This window comes from Muscardinus avellanarius, assembly GCF_963383645.1.
Source record: "Muscardinus avellanarius genome assembly, chromosome: 11".
Classification (NCBI taxonomy): domain Eukaryota; kingdom Metazoa; phylum Chordata; class Mammalia; order Rodentia; family Gliridae; genus Muscardinus; species Muscardinus avellanarius.
The window spans coordinates 97,513,638-97,539,922 of record NC_137797.1 but is presented as its reverse complement, the minus strand read 5'-3'; the positions used below and the strand labels follow the sequence as shown (position 1 = coordinate 97,539,922).

Here is a 26,285-nt window from a genome sequence, read left to right as displayed (position 1 = left end):
AAAGAAGGAAGGGAGGAGGAAAGGAAGAAAAGAAGGGAAGGAGAAGAAAGAAACATATTCAGAAGCCACGGTGACTGACCCGAGGAGCTCAAAGGTGATGCAGAGGTGATTGCGGAAGTAGAAAAAGTCCTTCATGTGCACCACGTTGTATGTGTTGTCTTTGTCTTTCCTTCTGAGGGCCTCCAGAATCTTCAGCTCCACCAGGGCCTGGTGGTGAAATCTGGGGTGGTTTTGGGTGGCGGGGAGGGAAGGGAATGGGGACAAAAAAACACAGGTGTCAAGTTGTGCCACGGCAGCGAGCCCCTCCCCACGAGCCCCAGGAGAACATCCAGGGCGGCAAAAAGCACGCAAACCCCAACGCTTTTGCCTCCTCTTTGCCCGTTCCCAGACTCAGACAGGTAGAGAAAGAGGAAGAGGAAGATGGGGAGAGAGAGGAGAGGAGACAGCAGAGTAAGGAAGGGTTGGTGTTCTGAAACACTAGAGCCGAGGGGCCGCCTCTTTAGCCCAGGTCATCTATCAAGCCGCACCTCTTTTTGTTCCTGATGATTTTCAGGGCCACCAACTCATTGTTTTTGTGATCCAAGCACTTAGCCACCTGTCCAAAGGACCCTTTTCCAATCATCTCCAGGACTTCGTAGCGGTAGGCGATGTGGTCATGCAGGACCTACAGAAGCCAGCCAGCAGTGAGAAGAGCCATGGGCTGTTGGGTTGCCCTGACCCCGGGCCTGGGGTCCCCACCCCCCAGCTCAGGGCTCACTCTTATCTTTGCTACTGTGGTGGTTAGGTTGTTGCCTGGATCCCAAGCCACCAACATGGTACCAGGGGGGTTCTCATGAGCCCCATCCAGGCTAACCAGTGCTAAGAACATTGGGAGGTCTTTAGAAACATTAGCTTCTAATCCCAATCTTTTAGTTTCCTGCATGTCTTAGGACCCATAAAACAATAGGGCTGGTGGTCAGGCTCAGTGGTTCACACATGTAATCCTAGTACTTGGGAAGCTGAAACAGGAGGTTAATAGGTTCAAGACCATCCTCAACAATTTAGTGAGACTCTGTTTCAAAATAAGAAATAAAAAGGGCAGGGCATGCAGCTCAAAAGTAGAAGGTCCATGGGTCCAATCTCCAGTATCAAGAGAAAAAAAAGTAAGAGGGCTGGACAAAACTGAAGGTCCCTTCCATTTTGTACATTTCATGATTTTTCAAGTTGAACCACGGCTCCAGTTTTGGGGAGGGGGATTTTCATATGTGCCTCCGTCAATCAGAAAAGGATTTATGTCTGTTCCATCCCTCCCTGGCCAAATGTAGTTCTCCCCTGAACTTGTACAAATTTAGTCCTATCTTGAGGTGTAGGAACTTTCTTGGTAAGAGCAATATTTTCCAAAATGTCAGAATCATCCATGTTTATCCTTGGACAGGAAACCAGGAAGCAAGTATTTAGTCAACGTCATGAAACATTTCCCTTAAAGATTTCAGTTAGGTGCCTTCCCATTAGCCACTCCGGGACTCTGAGTGTCCTCATCCATAAAGATAAGGATGAAATTCTGATAAGATGATCTCTAAGGTCCTCAAGCTCTGTAGGCCTCTGACTTCTAGTATTACACTCGTGAGTGGGAGGGGGAGAGAGAGGCGTGCACAGTCCTCAGGATGTGTTTGTGAATGTGTGTGCAGTAGCAGGGTGGAAGATGGTCCATACAGGGGCAGTCGAGACCATGAATTAGCATAAGCAATTTTGTACTGATAGGTTAGTCTACTTTTAAAGATCTCTCATGAAAATGGGACAGACCATGTACACGTGTTGGTGTTAAGGTACATGTGTGTCTTCCAAGCATTTGTATGTATCTTCTTTATACCACCAGTGTTCCAGCATCCAAATTATTTGCTTACATGCCAACTTCAGCATTGACGGTGGTCCTTTGAGAGCAAAGGCCCTGTTGTGCTCAAAGTCTAGCAAATGCCCAAATGTATGACAGGCGCTCCATAGTATGTATACAGTTTACAGCTATTGACAGAATAAACTCAAGAATGTGGCTGTCGCTTGTTTAGAAATTGGGTTGCTCTACTACTTAGTGAGGCCCTCTGCGACTCAGTGAGACCCTGTTTCAAAATAGAAAATAAAAAATAGAGATGGGGATGTGGTTTGGAAGTAGAATGCCCCTGGATTCCATCCCTAGTATCCCCTCCACCCCCAAAAAAAGAAAGAAAGAAATTGGGTTGTGTGCACTGAAGATTTAGCCCAGAGCATAAACCCAGTTCTAGTGAATTCACTTAAAGGTAATGTTGACATCCTAGGGAATTTCCCAAAGGCTCAAGGCTCAGGTAGGGTAGAATAAAGAAAGGAAACGGAGGGGTTGAGAATGTCTGATTAGAGATAAGGTTTATACTGGGGATTCTTAAACAAGGGCTCATTAATCCCCTGAAACATTTCAAATGTACAGGTTGCCTTTTCTGGGATAAGGATTCCCAAAGGGAGACCCTTGTCAGACTCCCAAGGGGACCTCTGACCTAAAATTGTTGAAAACCAGGACTCTAGACAAAGGCTATGTGATTAAAAGCCATATCCTCACTTCTCAACATGTGGTCAAGAGACCCACGGTTGGGCATCACCTGGATGCTTTTCAGAAACGCAGAATCTCAAGGGTCCCATCCTGGACCTGATGGGTAAGAGTCTACACTTTAAGGCAGAAGTGTGGCACATGTCTGTAATCCCAGTGCTTGGGAGGTTGAGGCAGGAGGATCGCAGGTTCGAGGCCAACCTCAGCAACTTAGCCTGTGGGAGAGATCACCCAGGACACAAACTTGTTACCCCAAAACTCCTGGTTCTGTTATAGTTTGCATGACTTCTCACTTCTTAAACATGATATTTCTTTGGGTTCGAACCCACTAGAATCCTTCAGGATGCCTAGTCTTAATATATCCCCACAAAACACTATACATTACCCCCCCATATATTCCTTTCCTTGGGGAGTCTCTGTTGCCCCCAAGCCCCTGAGCTAACCATGACCCACCCCCCACCCCCGTCACCTTCAGGTAGGAGCCATGTTCATCATCAAAACTTGTCTTGTTGGATTTCTCAGGAGCCACCTTGAGCTTTTCGGCATCAAGCCCCAGGAACCACAGCTCAGTGTAGCCCAGGATCTCATTTTGCTCGTAAGAAGACAGCTTGTTCTTAAAGATCTTTAGGGCCTCTGTGTGGGAAGCACAGCAGTGGTTAAGCTGAGGCGACACGGGCATTTGCCCGGGGTGCAGGCGGTCTGAGGGTCTTTGCCGTGTGTTGGCCTTTCCCTCACATGGGGGGCCTCCTCAAGATCATGTGTGCAAAATCTCACCAGATGAAAAGGTAACAAGGGAAGATGTCAAGGTCTTGCAAGTATTTCAGCAAGTCAAGGGGAAATTACAAAGGTAAGAAAAGGGAGAGTTTAGCTCTTGGTTGCTGTAGCATGGGAAAAAAAATCCAGGAGTAAACTCCATGTCAACAAGCATATTAAGGTCGTATTTGCCCAAGTTCAGGTGGTATCAGGCCACAGAGTCTCTACAATGTCACCTTTTGACTCAGTCATATTACTCCGATATGTTGCCTGAAAGAAATTAGGCACATAAGCCGGGCCTGGTAGTACAGGCTTGTAATCCCAACTTGGGAGGCTGAGACAGGAGGATCGCAGGTTCATGGCCAGCCTCAACTACTTAGTGAGATTCTCAGCGACTTAGTGAGACCCTGGGGGTATATCTCAGAGATACAATGTCCTTGGGTTCTATTCCCAGTTCCACAAAAAAGAAAAAAGAAAAAAGAAAGAAAGAAAGAAAGGGAAAAGAAAAAGAAAGAAAAAAAAAAAACTAGGCATATATACACCACGGAACACATCCAGGATTCTTCATAGAAGATTTTTCAGAGCAGAAAATTACCCATAATTACTCAAAACCAGAAGCATCTTGAATGTCCTTCAATAGTAAATGGAACAATAAATTGTGACCTGGCTATAAAAAATAAAATGTTATACAACAATGAAAAGAAAAATCTACTGCACAACATAGATGGATCTCACAAATACTGTTGAGCAAAAGAAGCTAGACACAAAAGCATGTTTACTAAATGACACCACTAATATAAATAAATCCGTGGCATTATACGTCAGGATAATGGTTATTCTCTGGGGGTTTTATAAACTAGAACAGAAAATAAAGAGGCTTCCTACAATGCTATTCAAGTTGTGCAAATTTCTAAATGTATGTTGATTTCAATAAAAATAATGAATCAATACAAAATAAAACTACAATGTCTTCTGGGGTCAGGCAGTGACGTAACTGCAACCTTAAAGGGCCAGCAGGTGTTCCCACTGGAATCTGCGAGGGGGGCAGCGAGACCCCATTCTGGTTGGTGGTGCACATATTAGCATCTATGTTTCATGGACAGGTCACATCTGGGGTCTGGTGTTGGGCAGGGGTGAGAGGATGGGAGTGAAAGTCACATTTTCACAGATGAACTAGAGAATAGAGAATACACAAAAGAAGAGAAACCAGGAATGGGGGAGGAGACACCAGGTTACGTGTGTGTGTATGTGTGTGTGTGTGTGTGTGTGTGGTGTGTGTGTGGCACTGGGGATAGAACCCAGGGGCCTTCTACCTCCAGGCTATACTCCCAGACCTATTTTATATTTTATTTTGAACCAGGGTCTCACTAAGTAGCTGAGTCTGGCTTCGAACCTGTGCAATCCTCCTGTCTCAGCCTCCCAAGCGCTGGGATTAAAAGCGTGTGCCACCACATCAGGCTGACACCAGGTTATTTGACAAACTGCTGAGAGGTGGGGAAGGAACTATGAGGAGCCTGTACAAGCGCGCCCTCTGCCGTCGTATTTGTGGAAGGACAGTTGTGTCCTTCCACAAAACAAGGTGCATTCCCCACCCAGTGGACGGAATGAAGGCCCAAGACGGCAGGGAGGTAGGTCTCACCTCCTCAAAGGCAGACTAGCTCAGGACTGAGGTTTCCATTCCTGCGCTCATTTAACCACTTCCAACCCATCACTGTGGCAGAAGGCCTTGGGGCACGTGTTGGCACACGCAGATGCCCGTTGGGCTCTGGTTCTCTTCAGTTGACTCCTAAGAGGTCCTGAGTCACTGAACCTCGTGAGGGGCCTGGCTTCTGGCCACATATCCTACTTGAGATCATTCAGGCCTCACCACAAGCAATTCCAAGGGCTCTTCCTGGCTTCCCCTCCGTGTCCACTAACACACCGACCCTCCATGTCCACTAACACACCTGACCCTTACCCAGTGCAGTTCCAGGGGAAAACCCAGAGCGTGTGAAGCTGTTGCTAACTCCTGCTTAGCCTCTTGCTTATACTGATGCGAAGGGCTTGCCTTCTTTCATTTTGGCATGTTGCCCCAGTTGACCACTCCAACGCATGGTAGTTTAAGCCCTCTCCAGCTCAGCTCCACCCGTGACACCTGACCACTCGTAGCCAGCCCTCCCTGCCCGCTACTGCCCCAATGTCATACCTGCTGCTGTCAGAGGCATCTTGTGCTTGCTGGGCGGTTTCTCCTCTACCTTGGGGTCCTGGGTTTTAATGCTAGAGTGGAAAGGTATTTCTGAAACCTTGTGCTCAGAGGCCGGCAGTTGACTGCGAGTTTGAGTCTCCTGTCCAGGGAAAGAGGTTTGCAATAAAGGACTACTTCCACTTCTCCTGGGGCTCATAAACCACTTTTTATGAGCCCAGACATCCACATCCACTCAGGACATTTTCCTATTTCTTCAGGGAGAAAATGGTAGCTAAGGCTCAGTAGATTTTCTCAACCTTTCTCCCCAAAGTGGTATCCATCTGATTCTCATATTACACCCTGGGAGACCCAAGAACACTCCAGTGTGCGGTTGACAACCCCCATGGTGTGTCACTGTAGGAAGAGATGGGGACAGTTTTTACTGCTGTCCTTGAGAAATTCAGTGCCCAACTAGATAAAGCCACTTGCCTGGGAGCACAGAAGCTTGCACTTGTGTGTGAACAGCAGCTCTTTGACTTGTTACTTTCCCTTATTTTAATGTCATCTGGTCCTTGCAAGGACATGGGAGGAAAACAGTGTCATTTTTGGTTCTGCCATTATATGCCAGAACTTCACTTTTCCTGTGCTCAGTGAGCCTCCTGGCCACTCCACAGAGGGCTCATTTTACAGATAAGAGAAATCCCACGGCTCACTCGCTCATGTTCACATTTGATACAAGGAGTGAGGACAGGACTGGAACCCAGCGCTTCCGCCAACACTGTGCTTTCCCTCGCCTTCCTGGCCTGTCCAGGTTTGGCTCTGGGCTGAACCGGGCCTCTCACCTGCGTGCCCGGGGCATGTCCACTGCCCTGTGCTCACCTGACACAGCCTGGGCGTCTTCAGAAGGATTTTGTTGCTGATGCGTGGCAAGTTAACTGTATTCTTCTTTTTGGTGTCCACAAAAGGGAGTGAAGTAATGCTGGTGTTTGTATTCTACAGGAGAAATTGGATAAGGTACACAAACCTCAAGCAAGAAGATGTCTCCAGGCTCATCTCCTCTCCACAGAGGAGGTGCCTAAACCAGGTTCTTGGGGAACTCAGGGGTGGAGAAGGAGATTCCAGGAAGCCTATGGGCTCTGGGTTTGAATCCCCATTTCACCTCTGACTCTCTGTGGACCTTGAACATTGGTTCTCTTCCTAAACCTCAAGTATTTCATCACTGCTACGGGGTTAAAAGTGGGGCCTACCTCATGAGGCTTTTGTGGAAACCACTTAGGTAGAATATTCCATAATGAGGAACCATAATTATTATCATTCCAATATCTTACCACCCAAACATGGGGAAGGTCCTTTCTGCTATACAATGAAATCTTCCTTGGTATAACATTAGCCCCCATGTCCTCTATGGCTATTTTATAGACTTGACCTTCTTACTTGGACCCCTTCTTCCTATAACTGATTGACCGGAAAAGATAAGGCCTAGCTATCAATAAACAGCTGTATTCACAAGCATGTGGAGAGGGAGCACGGTGATGTGGGCAGAGTGCACCCATCGCCATCTCAGTTGACCAGCAATGTTTGTAAAAGCTACCTCATCCATCTACCCACCCTCATCCTTTCCTAGAGAAAATCACTAACATCACTTCCTACCTTATGCAAGTACCGGGTCATTCTGAGGTTCTTGACCTTGGAAGGCGGTTTCTGGAACAGCACCAAAGGCTTACTCTCGACCTGAATCAGGTAGAAGAGAGTTGTGAAAGGGCTTGGTATGGCTTCATCCCAAGCCAACTGGACATTTATTTCATTTCATTACAATAAACAAGATGCACTTGAAGCCAGCTCTCCTGACCCTGAGCTAGAAAGAGTTAAGAGAAACTCAAGGGAGTACTTAGTGAATGCGTGAATGAATTACTTCCCAAATGATCTTCCCAGAAGCGTTAATCATAGATGGACTTATCCTGTGGTTTTCACACCTTAAAAAAATCGGTATCACCCTTTCTTCCAACAAAGTCTTACTTAGCTAGCATCCCTAGACAGGTAAGGAATGGAAGCTGAGTTGCTCTTGCTCTTGGTCCATAGAAAAGAAAATATTCACAAGTTGGTCCAGGATGAAATGTGCCTGAAGGTGTGAGAATATAAGTGCCTAGCTAGACCAGGATCTTAGAGCAGGGTGTCCCAAGGGTGGGAAGAACACCATAGAGCTATGCGACATAATTATGGGCAGGGCGTAGATAAACAATCATCTAATGGCTGTTTACTGTCCATTTGAAAAACTTATAACTGGCACATTAGAGCCGCCATTTGTGGCTGTTATTATTTAGAGTGAGATTAAAATTTCAGCTACAATACAATCAAATGGAGTGTGAGATAGCATTGGAATAACTAAAGTTGAGCAAGTGGGCTTCAGCTTGAATACAGGTTCTGTTCTTCAAAGTAGAACTCAGTAGGTTGAGGGTTCTCCTGCTCCTAGACCTCTCCAAGGGAACACTAGGACATTTATCTCAAGCCGAGGTACAACAAGGCCAGATCCACCTCTGTAAAAACTGGCCACTGCCTGGGTCCAACCCTTCTTCTCTTCCAGCACAGCTAAGTTTTTCACGGGGCTGCGCTGAGGGGATGGTATTTAGAGTAGTCAGTCTTGACTTCCTGAAATAGGAAGATAATCTGAGGGAGAGGGGACATCATAGAGCGTAGTTTCAGGCCACGATGGTTAATTTGCTGAAATGTGCTCCCTCCCTGCAGGATATGGTTATCTAACAAACGGAGATGATGACACCTGAGGAAACACGGCAATCGCGAGTCTCACAGAGTCTCTACTGCTCATTCGCTAGGCTTGTGAGGAGCAAAACTCGGTCAGGCGTGGTGGCGCACGCTTGTAATCCCAGTACTTGGGAGGCTGAGACAGGAGGATTGCAGGTTTGCGGCCAGCCTCAGCTACTTTGTGAGGCTCTCTGCAACTTAGTGAGACCCTGTTTCAAGATCAAGAATAAAACAGGGCTGGGGATGTAGCTCAGAGGTAGAATGTCCCTGGGTTCCATTGCTAATGCTACAAAAAAAAAAAAAAGATTAAAACTTATAAGAGACAGCAGTGACAACAAGCTGGCATTGAAGGGGAAGTGGAGAAACCGACAGACACAACCCGGACTAAGTATCAGACAAAGGGTGTGAGCGCCAAGTGTGGACAATGGAGAAAGCACTGTAAGTTCTGTAAGTCCAGGAGGACGGGGAAGGACATCTGGAATGTGTGGGGCTTGGTCTGAGCTTCAGCTGAGAGTTAGGAAAGGAAGTATGCTCTTGAGGCGAGACAATGTCTGGGCATGTCCTGAGGATGTACTGGTCACGCTGGGTAGGCTGGGGCAGGGGGTTGACTCTGGGCTGTAGAAAGTGCCGAAAGCTAGGCTAGGAAACTTCACCTTCCTCCTACGGGCAACAGTGAACCACTGACAGTCTGTACCCTAAGTGCCAAGCAGCATTTCAGAAAATAATGTGACATGATACAGCACTTATGAGTATGGGCTTGGAAGTCACACTCTTTCGTTCTTAGCTCACTGGTTGTTTGAATTTGGGAAAGTTATTAACCTTTCTTCATGACATGTGAGGATAATATCATTAACAACTTCATTTGGCTCTCAGGAGAAGTAAAGTAATTCATACATGTAAGAGGCTTAAACTAGTGCCTTGCATATGCTAAGAGTGGTTTGTTTGTTTGCTTGTTTGTTTGTTTGTTTGTTTGTTTGCAGTACTGCGGATGGAACCCAGAGACATTCTACCTCCAAGCTACATCCCCAGCCCTACTTTTTATTCTTTATTTTGAAACAGGGTCTCACTGAGTTGCAAAGGGCCTCACTAAGTAGTAGCTGAGTCCGTCCTTGAACCAGGATCCTCCTGTCTCAGCCTCCCGAATGCTGGGATTACAAGCGTGCACCACCACGCCCGGCTTGCTAAGAGTGTTTGATAGGGTTCATTTTCCTCATTTGCTAAATGTAGACCTTTGCTCCTTCCAATGACATTGGTGGAGGATGAACAAGAAAATGTCAAACCTTAAAATGGTTAAATGCTGGATCTGAGAAAAGGACAGAGCGAAACAAAATACCTCACGGGTTAGTGCTCCGATGCTGGCATACACATATATTGGAATTGAACAATTAAGTATTGGAGGAAAGTTGGTAGAAACTAGGTTTGTTCACTGTTATAGATCAGTAATGTTCAAGTAACATTGCCATCATGCTATAATAGATTTGACTGAAAGCTCCTAAGAGCTCATGTTAATGTAGATACAGACAGACATAGAGAAATAGTTATAGACATGTGCACAAGCGTAGGTTAGCACGCGTGTGTGACAACCAAAAGGAGTTAAAAGGAAATCCCATCTTAGTTAAATAAGCACACTTAGCACCCATATATTGGTCTGACACCATTCTCTAGTAAGAGGAATGAATAAGGGATCCTTAGAAAAATGATTTATGACCGGGGCAGGAAATATATAAGGTAAGTTTGGAGCATCTTGGTAGACACCAAAATTAAGAAAGTTCTAAAAACAGAAACAATTCAGATTGAAGGGGCACGCCAAAGGGGCGCGGGGGCTCCCAAGAGCCAGAGCTGGGACAAACAGGAGTATTATTGGGTAATCATTTAAATAAAACGAAATACTTACAAGCTCATATTGATCAAAATATGTGATGCAATTTACTGAAGCAATACATGGGGAGAAGAGTCAGCTCTCTTGCAGAAGAATGAGTTCTATAGATACTCCTCGGTAGAGGGCGGGGCAGCATGAATCCCCACTCCTTCCGTGTGAGCTATGCTTACTGACCAGTTTCCAAAAAGTATAATGTGGAAAGGGAGAGAAAGAGTAGCTTCACCATGGGGAAGCGAGACAAGCACTATTTCAGCCAAGTGTTCATGATCAGCATAAGCAGTGCAGGATCATGTCGGTATCACCCCCTCCGGGTATGACTGGTGACAGCGGCACTTCACTCCATGGGTTTCCTATAACCCCGACCAAAGCATGATACATATAGGTGAGTTCCAGTACTGAGGTACCCTACAATATACCCGACCCGTATTCAAAACCATCCAGGTCATTACAAACAAGAGGAGTCTGAGAAACCGTCACAGTCAAGCAGAGACTAAAGAATCATCACAACTAAATGTCACGGCTGGGACCCTGGGACACACAAACGGGATCAGGTTAAAATTAAGGACATTTGCATGAAGTATGGAGTTTGGTTAATACTAATGTGTCAATATTGGTTCATTATAACAAGTGCATTATACTAATATTAAAATATTGATAATAGAGGAAACTGTATACAGGTGGGTAATATATAGGGACTCGGTTAACATCTGCTCAGTTTTTCTGTGAATATAAGTCTGTTCTAAAGAGTCTTTCTCTAAAATAAAATTCTTGAGCCAGGCGTGGTGGCACACACTTGTAATCCCAGTACTTGGGAGGCTGAGACAGGAGGATCACGCAGGTTCGAAGCCTGTCTCATTGGCTTAGGAAACCCTGTTTAAAAAAAAAAATTATATATATAGTAGGTCTGGGAGTGTAGCCCGGAGGTAGAAGGGCTTCCAGGAACCCTAGCACCACCAAAATAATAATAATAATAATAATAATAATAATAATAATAATAATAATGGGTTGGGGATATAGCTCACAGGTAGAGCTCACCTAGATTCCATTTTCAGTAACATAAAAAGGAGAGAGAGAGAAAAAAAGAAAGAGGAAGAATAAAAAGAAGGAAGGAAGGAAGGAAGGAGAAAAAGACAACTTTACTATAGTTTGGATCTTTTTGTGCATGTATGTGGTACTGGGAATTAAATACAGAGAGATTCTACCACTGATCTACACCCCCAGCGCTTCTTATTTTTAAAATAGAGTCTCACTAAGTTACCGCACACTGACCACAAATTTGTGATGCTCCTATCTCAGCATCCGGAGAACTGAGATCATAGGTGTGTGTTACTGCACCCAGGGGTAGTTTGGATCTTAAATGTCCCCCAAAAGCTCATGTGTTAAAGGCTTGTTCCCCAGTCCATGGTGCTACTGGGAGGTGGCAGAACCTGAGAGGTAGAACTTAGCAGAAGGAAGTTAGGTTGTTGAGGGTCACGCCTTTGAAGGGGATAATGGGACCCCAACCTCTTTCCGTCTCACTCTTTTCCCGCCCAGTCACTATAAAGTAAGTAGGTTTATCCCACCATGTGTTCCGCACCATAGTGTTTTAACTTGCTATAGCCCCAGAGGAACAGGGCAAGTGACCATGAAATGGAAACCTCTCAAACTGTGAGCTGGAATAAACATTTCCTCTGCATAGATTCTCTCAAGCATTTTGTCACAGTAACAAAAAGCTGGCTAACACAAACCTTCATCCTTCCTCTCGTAGAACCAAGACAGAACCGTTGAATAGAGCAGTGCTTCCCAACCTTTGTCACAGGATGGCACATGTGGAAAATTATAATATTTGTACGGCAACCTAGGATAAAGAGAGGAGGCGTGCATGGCTGGGGTTCCAGCTGCCCCAGGTTTGTCCATGCCACCCTGAGGACTGGTGGCTTCGTATGGGTTGTGCATTTCCCTAGCCCGTTCTTAGAGAGCAGTATTTACATAAGATGGTGAGCTTGCTTATTGTCCAGTCCTAGAAGCTTTCTTAAGAGATACATGTTATAGTTTGGATATAGAATGTCCCCTGAAGAACTCATGTATTGATGTACAGAAGTGATAGGATTGAATTACAAGAGCTCTAATTTCACCAGATGAATTCATGGTAATGGATCTACTGGGTGGTAACCTAAGTGGATATAGCTGGAGGAGGTGAGTCACTGGAAGGCTGTGTATGTGTCTACAAACTCCCCTTCTGAGCTTTCTCTCTTGCTTCTGGTCTCTGTTCTGTGAGAGCAGCCCCCCCTGCATGCTCTTTCTCGCTTTCCCATGCCAAACCCTGCACTCCATAGACTCCACCCGGCCTAACGTGAATCCTTGAAATCTCCAGAACTGTGAGCAAATTAATCTTCCTTCCTCTAAGTTGTTATCATCAGGTCTTTTGGGTCACAGCAGTAAGAATGCTAACAAATAGCACACAACATCCCATCTCAGCACTTTCTTCTATCATAGCATGCTCAGGGACTGGGGAGTGGGGAGGTGTGATCTTTCATATTCAGAACAGCAAAATAAGATTTTTCTTTTGTATAGTAAGCTTTCCTGACATTGACCTTTGATCCTTTGCTGACTTGTAAGCCAGTATCACAGGAATCTCTTTAATATTCCTGTACTCTCTATCTAAATATAAAATCTTCAGTGTAAACTACGTTGTTCACAGGGGCACATAGCAAAGTTATTGAGGTAGAACCAAATAAACAGGAGACAAGTGGGGAAAAGCAAGGGAGACTGTAGGTTTTAAACCTAAAAACTACATGACAGACCTCATTTTTACCCAGAAAGCCTGTTTTTCTCCAAATCTGAATTCTTTCAAGGTCCAGCAAATCTTAAAGTACTGTAAATTCAATTAATTAGTGCATAAATACTTTGTTAGCTTAAAAATGTATTTTAGAGAGCCAGGCATGGTGGTGCACGCTTGTAATCCCAGCATGCGGAGGCTGAGATGGGAGGAATGCAGTTCATGGACAGCCTCAGCTACTTAGTGAGGCCCTTGGCAACTCAGTGAGACCCTGTTTCAAAATAAAGAATAAAAAATTGGGCAGGGTTTTTTTTAGCTCAGAGGTCAAATGCCTCTGGGTTCCATCCCCAGACCCGTAAAAAAAAAATGTATTTTAGACTGATAAAAAAGTCTAAAGAAAGACATTGTTCAAAGACCAATGATATAGGCACAGCCCAAGTGCTATCCATCAACCCGATAACATTAACCTGAAGACCTGAGAAGAAACAGACCACTGTCACCTGCCCTGTGCTCTGATCAAAGGAATTGAATTTATTAGACGGATGCCACCTGCACACCTCTCATGCTCGACATTTGCAAAGTTTCCTTTAAAAGAAGGGCCATGAAACCCCAGGCATGCAGCCCTCACTCCGGAGATGGCTCACATTCCCTTGCATGTGTGTTTCTTGCTTTCCTAAACAAATCTCTGTCTCTGACTGGCCTGTGCTAACATTCTTTTCCATCATCCTGCGGATCCTGAATGGTGTTCCCCTCCTGCCTCCACTAGGAACTGCTCTGAACCCTTCGGGGAATCTATTTCTGAGACGGTGGTGCCCGAGGTGTAGCCCACGGCCTATGGATACTGCAAATGAGACAGGACAGCAGAGGAAGCCGACGGATCTCTTTCCGCCTCTTCTTGCGGGCATTACAGATCTCGGAAGTTTCCTATATAGACAGAATCGACTGTGAAGCTCCTGTATTTTCTAAACCTTGTATACAAATACGCACTGCCTTTCTAATTAAATATCATCATTTAAAAACCAAAGATATTACCAAGGGCAATTATCAAGGGTTCAGTGTGAAGCAGTGTGTCCCTTTTAGGCAGAAGCCTTAGGCAATCCCATCCCATAACTAAACCTGGATATGTAAAGGAATTTTGGCTGCTATTATCTGCTTCTATAATCTGCTGCATTGCTGCAAGGTATGAGGATTCTGTCTTGGCCACAAGAAAGCATCTGAGTAAGATAGGATGTCTGTCCTGAATGAACACCTGGCATCTGTCAAATGAAATAATGATTTTATAAACGTGAAAACCTGACTTTTCCATACCCCCAACTCTGTAACCAGGGGGCATTTTCACAATTGCTGCTTGCCCGGGTCAGCCGGTATAAAAGGTAGCAGTATGGGGGTACCGCTTCCTCCGGCTGGCTGGTAAATAAAGCGACCTCTCTGGCACTTCGGAGTCTGGCTCGTCTCTGTAGATCACCTCGCAACAAATGCAATGATGGGGTGGGGGATAAAAAGGGTGGGGAGCACTCTGGACAAGGTAGGACCCTGGAGAAAGTGAGTTAGGCTGTAGGAGAGGGTAGCAAGGTATTTGGGCTGAGCGACTGGCCCTTAAGTCTCACCCGTAGCTGGGTGTGGTGGCGCACACCGTAATCCCAGTACTTGGGAGGCCAAGAAAGGAGGGATTGCAGGCTCAAGACTAGACTCAGCAATTTAGCAAGGCCCTGTTTCCAAATAAAAAATAAAATAGGCTGGGGGTGCCACTTGCAGGAAGAATGTCCCTGGGTTCCATCCCCAGCACCAGAAAATAAAATAAAATAAAATATAAAAGAGTTCCACCTCCTCTATTGTCTCCAGCTATGGTTGCCACAGCCAGGAAATAAACCCACAGGGACTGGGCTGTGCATCAACAGGTACCGAGAGCTGATCAGAGAGAACCTCAAGTTTCCAGCCCTGGCCTCTCCTCCACCTCGCCATGCTCTAAGCTGGCTGGCTAGTTCTCACTAGGCCAGGCACCTGGGTTCTCACACTTCTTTTGGTTTCTCAGCAAAAAGTTACACACACACACACACACACACACACACACACACACACACACACACACATTCCATCTCCTTTCTTTGCGAACACAAGCTTGCCTTCCTCAAATAGAAGCTTAGTTTGGTTTAAAAGCTGATTCCAAGGCAGGTGGGAAAGTTGAAACCAGCTTCCCCGCCCCCTACTCCTCACCTGCCATTTACGCAAAACCTTTGCAAAGGTGCCAAACCATTCTAGCTACTGGTCAGTCCCTGGGATCCCGCCCTTCTTCCTGCCTGGAGGGGTTTTCTAGCAACACCTCCCTCCTGCCTCCCCAAGCCAGAAGGAGACAGGGTTGGGATGGACCATCACTGTTAACACATTCCCTGAGCACATCCCTGTCCGCTGTGATAAGCACAGAGAACACATGGTCTAGAGTTCGCAGTGGCTAGCCCAGAAACAGATTACATGTATATGCAAGTATGTATATACATATATATATACATATGTATGTATGTGTGTTTGTGTGTGTGTGTGTGTGTGTGTGTGTGTGTGTGTTTGGTACTGAGGATTAAATCCAGGAGCATTTTATCTCTGAGCTACACTCCCAGCTCCTTTTTATTTTTATTTATTTATTACTATGTAGTGTGTGTGTGTGAGAGAGAGATAGAGATCCTGGGGATAGAACTCAGAGGCTTTCTACCTCTGGGCTATACTCCCAGACCTATTTCATATTTTAATTGGAAACAGGGTCTCACTAAGTAGCTGAGGCTGGCTTCAACCAGCCTCCCAAGCACTGGGATTACAAGCGTGTGCCACCATGCCCAGCTTTCTTTTTTATTTTGAAACAGAGTTTCACTAAATTGCTGAGGCTGTCCTGGAAACTGCCATCCTCCTATCTCAGCCTCTCAAGTACTGGGATTACAGGTATGCATCCCCATGCCCACCTAAAAGCTACATATTTTTTTAAAAGCTCCCCCAGTGAGTTGGATGGCCAGATCCAGAAAGCACATGCTAATGTATGTCATTGATGTTTAGTTATCCTTTCTAATTTATAATTCATTCATAGCTCCCTCCTTGAGATTCTATGGTAAGAAAAAAAAAATGAGGCCATTCATGATGTTCCAGTCCTGGGACCTTAAAAGCAATCCCTTTGTCTGGGGATCCCCACAGGGACACCCATGGCATCATGACAAGAGCTGGGCCGGAGCTAGGATCACCTGCAGAGCCAATCTTGGATTTGCCGAGCATCTCAGATGGAGGCCTTTATAAAATGTTGGGGGAGCAGGGGCTGTTGCAGGTTGCCTCTTTGTATGAGGCCAGAGGGAGGCCTCACTTGCCCACCCACATTAATCGACACAAGCTGGCTGGAGTAATCTCAACCCTCGCCATTGCAGGTGCGTGAGAAGGCCTTCCCAAACCCGTAACTCATCACTTGTGATTCTTGCCATGAGTATAGCTGTGTGAGATAGAGACCCCTTCTTGACTCTGCACCCACCAGGTCCTAGTTCAGGCACAGACAGCCTTTGTCTCCCTCCCAGACCCTCCCCAATCTGTCCTCTATGCAGCTGCCTGAGGAAATATGGTGAGCATGAATCATGTGACCACAGCCGACATTTCCCAGGGACTTCTCAGGGCAGAGGAGTCCTGGAGTATCAAAACCCGCCCATCCTCATCCCTTGCTGTGGCCTTGCCCGGCCCTTTTAGCTCCATCACTGGGGGAATCTGCACTTTCCAAACCCCATGCTGTTTCACAGCTCAGCACTTCTGTCCTTTCTCCATCCCCCTGGGAATGTTCTCCCACCACCCGCCCACTGCCACGTCCTCCACTCTAAGCCTCCTTCACGCACCTGGGCATTTTCCCACACTTGAACTCTTCTTCTGATTTAGTGAACACTCTTTATTAAGAGACCTGGGTCTCCCCTTAGGGTCTCAAGGCTTAACATGACATCTCACACTGGTAGCACTTAAATATTTACTAAATGAAGAAAGGAAAGAAGAGGAGGAGGAGGAGGAGGAGGAGGAGGAGGAAGAGGAGGAGGAGGAGGAGGAGGAAGAGGAGGAGGAAGAGGAGGAGGAGGAGGGGGAGGAGGACAGCTTAGCATTTGTCCTAAAAGACTTGAGATGTCTCTAAGCCAACCTGGGAGACAGCTGAGCTTCGACTTCAGCCCCTCTCTGGCTGACAGTCCACCGTGTCCCCAGTGTTGCTTCATTCCCACTCCTGTGGCTCCCATTTCTACCAGGGACCAGTACTCTCCTGCTCCCTGGCCCTTACTTTTGAAGGCAAGCCTTCTAATCAGCCAATTCACACATGAGAATCCACCTGCCTGCTCCCCCTCTGAGGCCACCACATTTTCAAAACGAATGCCCAGAAAAAAACAGCACCAAATAAATAGATCTCTACTGAAGGGAAATACTTAAGGTGCTGGGGAACTAAAGAGATGAACCAGGAAAGAAAAGCTCACAGATGCAGTTAGGCAGGAGCATATCCCCTATGAAGCACAGTGATCCGACGATGGGACTGCCATGTCAGAGGGCAGGGAAGAGGTGCGGGCGGAGTGGAACCCACCCCATACCTCACGGCAGCGTCCTCTGCCCGGGCGTTCTCCTTCCCCTTCCTCTGCTTGCATTCTTACATGCCAGGCCCCAACCCCAACATGCACATGTTCTCCCACAGCTTTCCCGGGGGCCACCAGGGTATATCCTGTTTCCTCCAACCACTAAAGAATAATGGATCTGGTTCCCTGTTTAGACCTAGTTAGAGCAAAATCCTAAGATGCACCACCCTCATCTTATTACCTTGGACAGAAACCAAGATGTTCAGGAGAAAAAGCGATCAAGGTCTTGGTGAGCATCAAGGTATCCTGGTCCCCTGCCCCCTGGCCACCCATCATCGGAAAGGCATAACTCCACTAGATGATCCCGCCTCGGTCATACCTCAAAGGCTATTTTTCAATTAACTCCTCCTTGTCTCTTCCTCCTCTTCATTAAAAAAAAAAAAAATCCCAAGTGGCTAGTTGTGTCTGAGCAGACAGATGAGGCTCAAGTTCTGCAATATCAGCTCACAGCTTCCTCTTTTACAGGCTCCATAATGCTTTTCCAGAGTCCAGAACAACCAAGAGTTCAAAACAAATGTATTGACACAGGGAGGGGGGGTGATGAGGAGAGAAATCTTTGGGGATTCGCTACAGAGCACAACAAGTTAGACAATTCGGCTCAGTAGAGACTCCCAGAAAGCTGATAGGAGAGGAGAGGTGGCTGTCTCCTTGCACCTCCAGCTAAGGGACCAAGCTACTATGGCTGCTGCAGACCATAGGCAAATCGTGGTCTCTCTCTCAGCACCTCTTCTAGCAAAGTCTGGCTCCAAAGCCCCTTTGCTGTGCATGAGGAAGTCCAGGATGCCTAGACAGGAAAGAGCTGCCTCCAGTCCCCAAGGCTGGCCTCTGGAGACCCATTAGTGCAACGAACATGACCAGCCACTGGGGGACCAGGTCCTCATCTGCCTGATGTGCTATCCTCCTTGGCGCCCAGACCACCAGCTTCTGCCCCTGGTGGAGGTGGAGAAAGGAGATGCTGGCCATCCTCCAGGGAAGGGCAACGGCACAGGACTGGAAGTGCAGAAAACTGGAATCATTTTCTAGTGCACGGCGCTGGGGGAGATGCATCTCCTTCTGGACTCCATTTAATGGAGCTTGGAAAATCATGACGCTGGAAGTGACCTTAGGGAATGTAGAGTATCATATAATGACCTCATTTTACAGGTGGAGAAGGAAAGGCTAAGGTTATTCAAGTCACTTGTCCAAGACAACACAACAATCAGTAGCAAACCCAAGTCCAGAAATGAAACCCTTAGGTGACCCAGAGATCACCTCTGATCTCTTTTTTTTTTTCAGCCATGAAACTGATTATAAAATACTTCTGGTCTAAGCCGGGCGTGGTGGCACACGCTTGTAATCCCCGCGCTTGGGAGGCTGAGACAGGAGGATCACATAGGTTCGAAGCCAGCCTCAGCTACTTAGTGAGGCTCTCAAGAACTTAGTGAGACCCTGTTTCCAAATAAAGGATAAGATAGGTCTAGGAGTATAGCCTGGAGGTAGAAAAAACCCCTGGGTTCCACCCCCAGTACCACTAAATAAATAAATAAATAAATAAATAAATAAATAAATAAATAAATAAAATACTTCTGGTCCAAATGTCTCAAATTAAAAATAAGTTAACATTTTTATTCTGATGGTATCTGCTTATAGTTGACAGTAGAGAGAAATGTTAAAAAAAGAAAGAATCATTCTATAAATTACACACTACGTTTCCTATCCTATAAAATAACTTTGTGTATCGTGCAGGAGGGTCAGCGTAGGTGATGTCGAAGGCTGTTTCCCTTGATTTTAGGGATCCTTGGCTTTGCTATTTTTTCTGTCTGGAATGCCCTCCCTCTAGCCCACCTCCTTGAACCATTCCAGGGGGTATCATTCACTTAGAAGAGAATGCAAATGACAACAAGCCCTGCTACTATGCCACGTGGTGGTACTATGGCTTACGGGCACATCAGGGAAGGATGATAGTGTCTGAGCAGGAAACAATGGCTCAAGGAAACTTGCTCTAGGAGCTCAGATAACTGTGTTTCTGCCTCAGCGAGAGCACTTACCTACCTTATTATCACCTCTCTGCATGTTTAGGCTCCCACTAGACTGTGCATGCTACGTCTGAAGAAGGTGTATATTGTTTGATTTTGTGTCCTAGCACCAGGGACCGACTCAAAGTTAGCACTTGTGGGATGACCTGTAAAGAATTCATCAGCCAATGGTCTTTGAGGATTTACAGGATAGAGGAAAGCACATGGTCATTGAAGTCAGACAGACCGTGACTACTCAGTTTCCTTTCTGAAAAGCAAGGCCCCTTTTTAAAAGTTGCAAAATACACAAGGAAATAAAGTACTGTGAGCGAGAGTTAGCAGAAACTACAGTCACCAGAATCAGACCCCTCTTCTTTGAAAACATAAGTCCAAATATTAGAGTTACCATTATAGTCTAAATATATAGAGTTACCATAAGTCCAAATATATAGAGTTACCATTGCATATTATATTGCATATTATAAAATGACCATGTGCAATATGCTTAAAGAAATAAAAAGACTAAAAATATGAGTAAAGTATATCATTAAATGAACAAATTAAAAGTTTTAAAAACAAAAGGTAACAATTATAATTTACAATTCAATGATAGGCTTAATGATATATTATACATAGTCAGAGATGAATACCAAATTAGAAGCGACAGGTTTGAAGGATTTAATCAACAAATAGCACAGCGAGAAGAGAAGTAAAAAATATGGTCAGAGTTTACAGGCACAAAAAATAGAGTGAGGGCTATTGAGCACCTAATTAGAGTTTCAGAAGAAGAGGAAGAACATAGCATACATGAGGATGAAACGACTAGGAAATTTTTAGAAATTATGAACAGCAAAATTATAAACCTTTTAGAAGGTGATATCTATATTTTATGACATCAGAGTAGGGAATTATTTCCTAAACAAGACATAAAATGCAAACCATAAAATTACCTATTTTAATAAAATGTTTCTGTTCCTCTAAAGACAACATAAAAAGAAAACAATATAGCAAATCTGCAGGATGAAAAATTAGTATACAAAATCAGCTGTTTTCTTACATATTTGTAATGAACAACCGAAATTTTAAATGAAAAAACAACACCTGTGTGTGTGTGTGTGTGTGTGTGTGTGTGTGTGTGTGTGTGATACTGGGGATGGAACCCAGGGGCATTCTACCTCTGAGTGACATCCTCAGCCCTATTTTTTATTCTTTATTCTGAAACAGGATCTCACTGAGTTGCAAAGAGCCTAAGTAGCTGAGGCTGTCCGTGAACCGCGATCCTCCTGTCTCAGCCTCCCACATGCTGGGATTACAACCAGGTGCCTCCAGAACGGGCTTTGAAAACACAATACCATTTATTTTAGCATCCCCCAAGAAACTGCAATACTTAACTATAAATGTAACAAAATTTGTATAAGATCTATGGGAGACAAATTCCAAAGTTCTGATGGAAGAAATCAAAGATACAAATTAGTGAAGATATTTTCCATGTTCGTGGGTAGGAAAAAACAACATTATTAAAATGTCAGTTCTTCCCAAGTTGATGTAGAGATTCAATGCAATCTCAACCAAAATCCCAGCAGATTACTTTGTGGATATTAGCAAACTGATTCTAGTGTTTACTACATAAAAGGCAAGAAGACCCAAAACAGCCAATGCAGGCCTGGAGAACAATAAGGTCAGGAAGACCTGTTATCTAACTTTGACACTTACTATAAAACTAACGTGATTAAGACAGCATGGTAGCTAGCCAGGCATGGTGGCATACACCATGGAGGCTGAGACAGGAGGATCGCAAGTTCGAGGACAGCCTCAGCAATTAGTGGGACTCTCATCAACCAAGCAAGACATTGTTTCAAAATTAAAATAAAATGGAGCTGGAGGTATAGCTTGGAGGTAAAATATCATTGGATTGGGCTCAGTCCCTGGTACTGCACAGAGAGAGGGGGGGAGAGGGAAGGAGGGGGGAGGGAGAGAGGGAGAGGGAGAGAGAGGGGAGAGAGAGAGAGAGAGAGAGAGAGAGAGAGAGAGAGAGAGAGAGAGAGAGAGAGAAAGGAGGAAAATGAGCTATTGAGCCAGGAAAAGGAGCCATAACAATATATTGCTAAATGAAAGAAGTCAATCTGAAAAAGGGTCAATACTATAAGATTCCAACTCTAGGATATTCTGGGAAAGGTAAAACTTTGGAGATGCTTAAAAGGAGAGGTTGCTAGGGTTTTAGTAGGAGGGCAGACAGAATGGAACAGGTAGGAAACGGAGCATTTGGGGGCAGTGGAACTCTCCTGGATGATCCTGTATGGCGGCTATCTGACATTTCACATTTGTCAAAACCCCCAGAATATACGACACAGAGTGGATTCAAAGGTGGACTTTAGTCAACAGTATGTATTAGTATAAGTTCATCAGTTGTAACAACTATACACTAATGCAAGATGGTGATACTGGGAGAACTGTGGGAGGCGATGGAGAAGATGGAAAGTATAATTTTCTGTCCAATTTTTTCTATAAATCTAAAACTGCTCTAAAAATTTAAGTATATAAAAGTAGACAAGTTAACAAACTAGGAGGAAATATTTACAGCATATACCATCGGAAAAGTTTTAGTCAGCAAAATACGTAAAACATTCTACAAATCAGGAAGAAAAACAAATAATAGCATGGAAAAATATTTAAGCGATAAAGACTTGACCAAGCACTTTAAAGAGAAAACACCAACAGCCACACATGTGTGAGAGGAGGCTCAATCTCATTAGTAACCATTATCCAAGTACAAGCTAAAATACACTAAACATTGTTACCTGTCTACAAAATTGGCAAAATAAAAAGACATACAATATCAAGCAAAAAAAAAAAAAAAAAAAAAAGGTGTGGAACAACTACCATCTGTACATACCGCTGGTGATGAAGTAAGTGGATGACATTTCAGAAAACAGTTTGGCAATTTTCTGGCAAAGTTACACGTTCACATGTCCTGTTACCAAGCCAAGTCCCCTCTGGGGTAAATAAGGGCCCTAGAAATGCCCAGACATTAGCACTAGGAGACGTGCACAATACTATTCACAGCAGCAGCGTTGTTAATACCAAACACACAAGAATAAAGCTAAATGGCCAACAACTGTAAAACTGATCAACACAAGTCTGCCCACCCCAATGGGACATGGCAATTAGTTAGACTGATGGGTCATCAGGCTCCCAAGAGCAAAGGTGAGATTCATGGTACCTAAGACGTCGGAGCACAAGCATCAGTCAATCAGAGTAGAGGCCTGGTCAACCCAAGGAAAGAGCCTGATGCAGTACTGGGTGGTGCTGGCTTCGTGCTCAGCCTAAAGAGCAAGTGGCAGCGCAGTCTTCAACAGTGTGGCTCCTTGTATATAAAAATTAAAAAAAAAAGCTGGGCGTGGTGGCGCACGCTTGTAATCCCCGCGCTTGGGAGGCAGAGACAGGAGGATCGCGCAGGTTCGAAGCCAGCCGCGCGCGCTGGCTTAGGAGACCCTGTTTCCAAATAAAAATGTCAAAATAGGTCTGGGAGTGTAGCCCGGAGGTAGAAGGGCTTCCAGGAACCCCAGTACCTCAAAAAAAAAATAAACAAATAAATAAAAATTAAAAACACACAAAGGAGCCAATGTGTATTCGAGAAGGTTTGGAAGAAACATACACAGAAACAGCAATGGAATAAAAGCTGTAAAACTCAAGAGAGCGGTTATCTCAGAGGGACGAAGATGAGATATAATGGGGGAGGGGAGGGACGCTCAGGGACTCTCCTGCTGGGCATGGAACCCAGGAGCGTTCTACCTCCAAGCTACAAGGCTAGCTTTTTTTCCTTTTCCTTTTTGGAACAGGGTCTCACTAAATTGAAACAGGGTCTCACAATTTGAAATTGGTAGATCACTGTAAGGCATGCATATACTCTTATATAATGTCTACATTTGGGGTGGATTTGAGGTCCCAAAGGAGAGCATGTCCATAACTTTTCCCTCCCAGGGCCCCACTTTTCCTTCTGAGATCTACATGGTAAGTACTGGTTTCTTTGTTCTGCATTCCCGTTGTTGCTCTAACTTGGAGAGAGGGGAGAACAGATTCGGGATTACATTCAATTCCTGTGAAAGGGATGTGAAAGTGAGCTGGCCTAGGAGGGCGTCTCTGACCGCTGAAGTTAATCAGAGCAAATACATACTCTGTTAAAGGGTTTTTAAGTTCCTGATAAACAGAGTGTCTGCTCAACCTGAGTGTTTAAGGAGACGCTAGAAATACAATTCTAACCCATCTCATATGTGTTAAGCTCTTTATATTTGCTCCTTTCAACAATGTTGAGGTAATCACAATCCCCGTTTTAGAGGAGGAACTCAGACCCAAAAAGATAAAGCAAGGTACCTAATGCCATTCTGCTAATAAAAACTGACACCAGGATTTGCTTCTTAAGATTGTTGTATTATGCCTCTCAGTACTTGGGAGGCTGAGACAGGAGGATCACCGGTTCATAGCCGGCCAAAACTACTTAGGGAGGCTCTCTGTAACTTATTGAAACCCTGTTTCAAAATAAAGAATAAAAATATAGGGCTGGGGGGTGTAGCTCGGAGGTAGAATGCCCCTGGGTTCAATCCCAAGTACCACCAAAAAAAATGTCGTATTATTAGTATATATAAAATGTTACTTAAGAAATATACACCTGAAGCTGGGCATGGTGACACACACTTGTTTGTAATCCTAGTACTTGGGAGGCTGAGATAGGAGGATCGCCAGTTCATGGCCAGCCACAGCAACTTGTGAGGACCTCCGCTACTTAGTGAGATCCTGTTTCAAAATAAAAAATAAAATAGGGTTTTTTTTCAAAATGGCGACTGAGGGACACAGTACTCCTCAGTAGCTGAAGCAAATAAAACTTCAGATACTTAGAAAGCTGTGTCTTAATCAACAAAATAAATACATACCAGGAACCAAAACAAATCCTGGTACCTCGGGGGAACTCTGAACTTGAAGAAGAAGAAGAACATAGACCCGACACCGGACCAGCTGCAAATGCTGATTGGTGGCCGCAGGCTGCTTTCGCGGGCCCGTGGAGCTGCCTGCCCGATAGCCCCGATAGTCCCGCAGCAAGATAATCCAGGACTGAAAACAGCGAGCAGCTCCCACGTCAGAATTCTATGTGCCCACCAGCGACTGGATCACAACAGCATAGAGACTCCCACAAATCCTGAACCAAGGAAGACAGGTACCTGCGGGCAACGGGAAGTGCGGACCCTAGTGTGCGCTGCACTCCAACCCCCCAGCACGCCCAAGCCTCAGACCCGAGCACTCCCCTCTGCGCACCTTGTCGGCGCCCCGGTTCCCTGCTAGCAGTCATTGCCTGTCCCACTCTCTCCACTAAATTGGAGCCTACCTGGGTGTCTAGCCCCCCCCCCCGCCACCTTGCCAGAGACTGCCTTCAAGGCTGCGAAAGCCCTGTGTAAACCGGAAATCTCCTTGGGGCACCCCCAGTTTCTACGTCCCGCGGGAGGCAGAGGCCTTTACTGGGCACCACGCACTGGATCCTTGAGCACCTATCCTGCACTCCTGGCCCACCGCTGGGTGTTCCCACCCTCCTGCTAGCCAGAGGCTTAATTCTAAGCGAGAACTCAGCTCAATACACCCTGGAAGAGCATACCAGCAGCAACAGACAGCTGCATCCACTCACTCCTGGGTCCAGTAAAAGCAGCACACCCAGCCTGCACCCTTGGAATAGGCAGAGCTCTGGCAGCAAGCGTGGGCACCCAGGAACCAGCACCCATTTGCCCAGGGTACATCTTGGGACCACACCAGCTAACCCAGCTGGAATTTCCAGAGACACAGGAAAATCCATCGGGCCACAATATCTGCACAGGACCTCAGGGGGAGGTTCTAATTATACCTTGGTCATGCTCCACCCGTGTCGTAGGGAAGCACAGGCTGGAGTCTAGGGTGGTGAGTGCAGAGGTACTGACCACAGGTTAGAATTTCGCAGAACCTGTGAATTGTACAGAATCAAATAAAAGTGAAACCAGACATCTGGACACATAAACCTAAAGCAGCTAAAGGAGAGAAGGTGTCCAAACACCCAGAGTGACCTAAGAAGATAAAAAAATAGAGTACAAAGAAAACTAAGAGACATTGGATGGTATTCTGAAAGTTACTAAAGCAATCACATACGCACATATTATATAGGCCTGACCCCATATGCGTAAATAAGGAGGGCTGTTTATTTTACTTTTAATGTGGATGTTTTGTTTTATATTGCTTTTACAGTGCTTTTGTTTTGGTATGGTTATTGCTGTGTTATTTTTTTTTCTTTCAACCCACACTTCTCTTACTTTCACATGTTGTTTTTTTTATATATATATTGGATAGTTTGCCTTATTTTTTTATTTCACACAGCTGCTAGCTCCTTTTATTTTATTCTTGTTCTTTTGTCCTCTTTCTTCCTCTTTCCTTCCTTTATTTTCATTCTCCTCCTTTGATTGGTCTTCCTCCCTTTTCCTAGGATTACATAATAGTCTTGGTATCTTGTGTGGATTTTTTTTTCTATTCTTTTTTTGTGTCTGTCTGCTCCTTCCATCACCCCTATTTACAAACCTTCCCACACTAACCCTACATACTTTTCTCCCCCAAAACTTTTCCACATAATATACCTCCTGGTCTAATACTCTAAGTATTTCTTACATTCATAATTACTCCACGAACGACAAGAGTCCTAGTAGTTAACTCTCTCTCATTCCTAGCAAGATTTCACCTTACGATACTTAAAGTCTTTCTCAACCTAAACATATCCTCTACCTAATCCGACTCCTTTACTAA

At 45.1% G+C, this 26,285-nt stretch overlaps 1 protein-coding gene across 2 annotated transcripts in view; it reads right to left on the bottom strand.

Annotated features, from left to right (window-relative positions):
- Positions 1-26,285, bottom strand: part of DYRK4 (dual specificity tyrosine phosphorylation regulated kinase 4) — a gene marked incomplete at both ends in the record, with an annotated part of 55,588 nt that overhangs the window by 20,835 nt on the left and 8,468 nt on the right. The window contains 6 exons of one of the 2 annotated variants that reach the window (XM_080705742.1): positions 80-220; positions 528-664; positions 3,021-3,184; positions 5,490-5,628; positions 6,348-6,461; positions 7,119-7,199. In XM_080705742.1, the coding sequence (XP_080561868.1) occupies positions 80-220; positions 528-664; positions 3,021-3,184; positions 5,490-5,628; positions 6,348-6,461; positions 7,119-7,199 (776 nt within the window). The remainder of the gene's footprint in view (positions 1-79; positions 221-527; positions 665-3,020; positions 3,185-5,489; positions 5,629-6,347; positions 6,462-7,118; positions 7,200-26,285) is intronic. The other variant, XM_080705743.1, reaches the window with a different exon arrangement.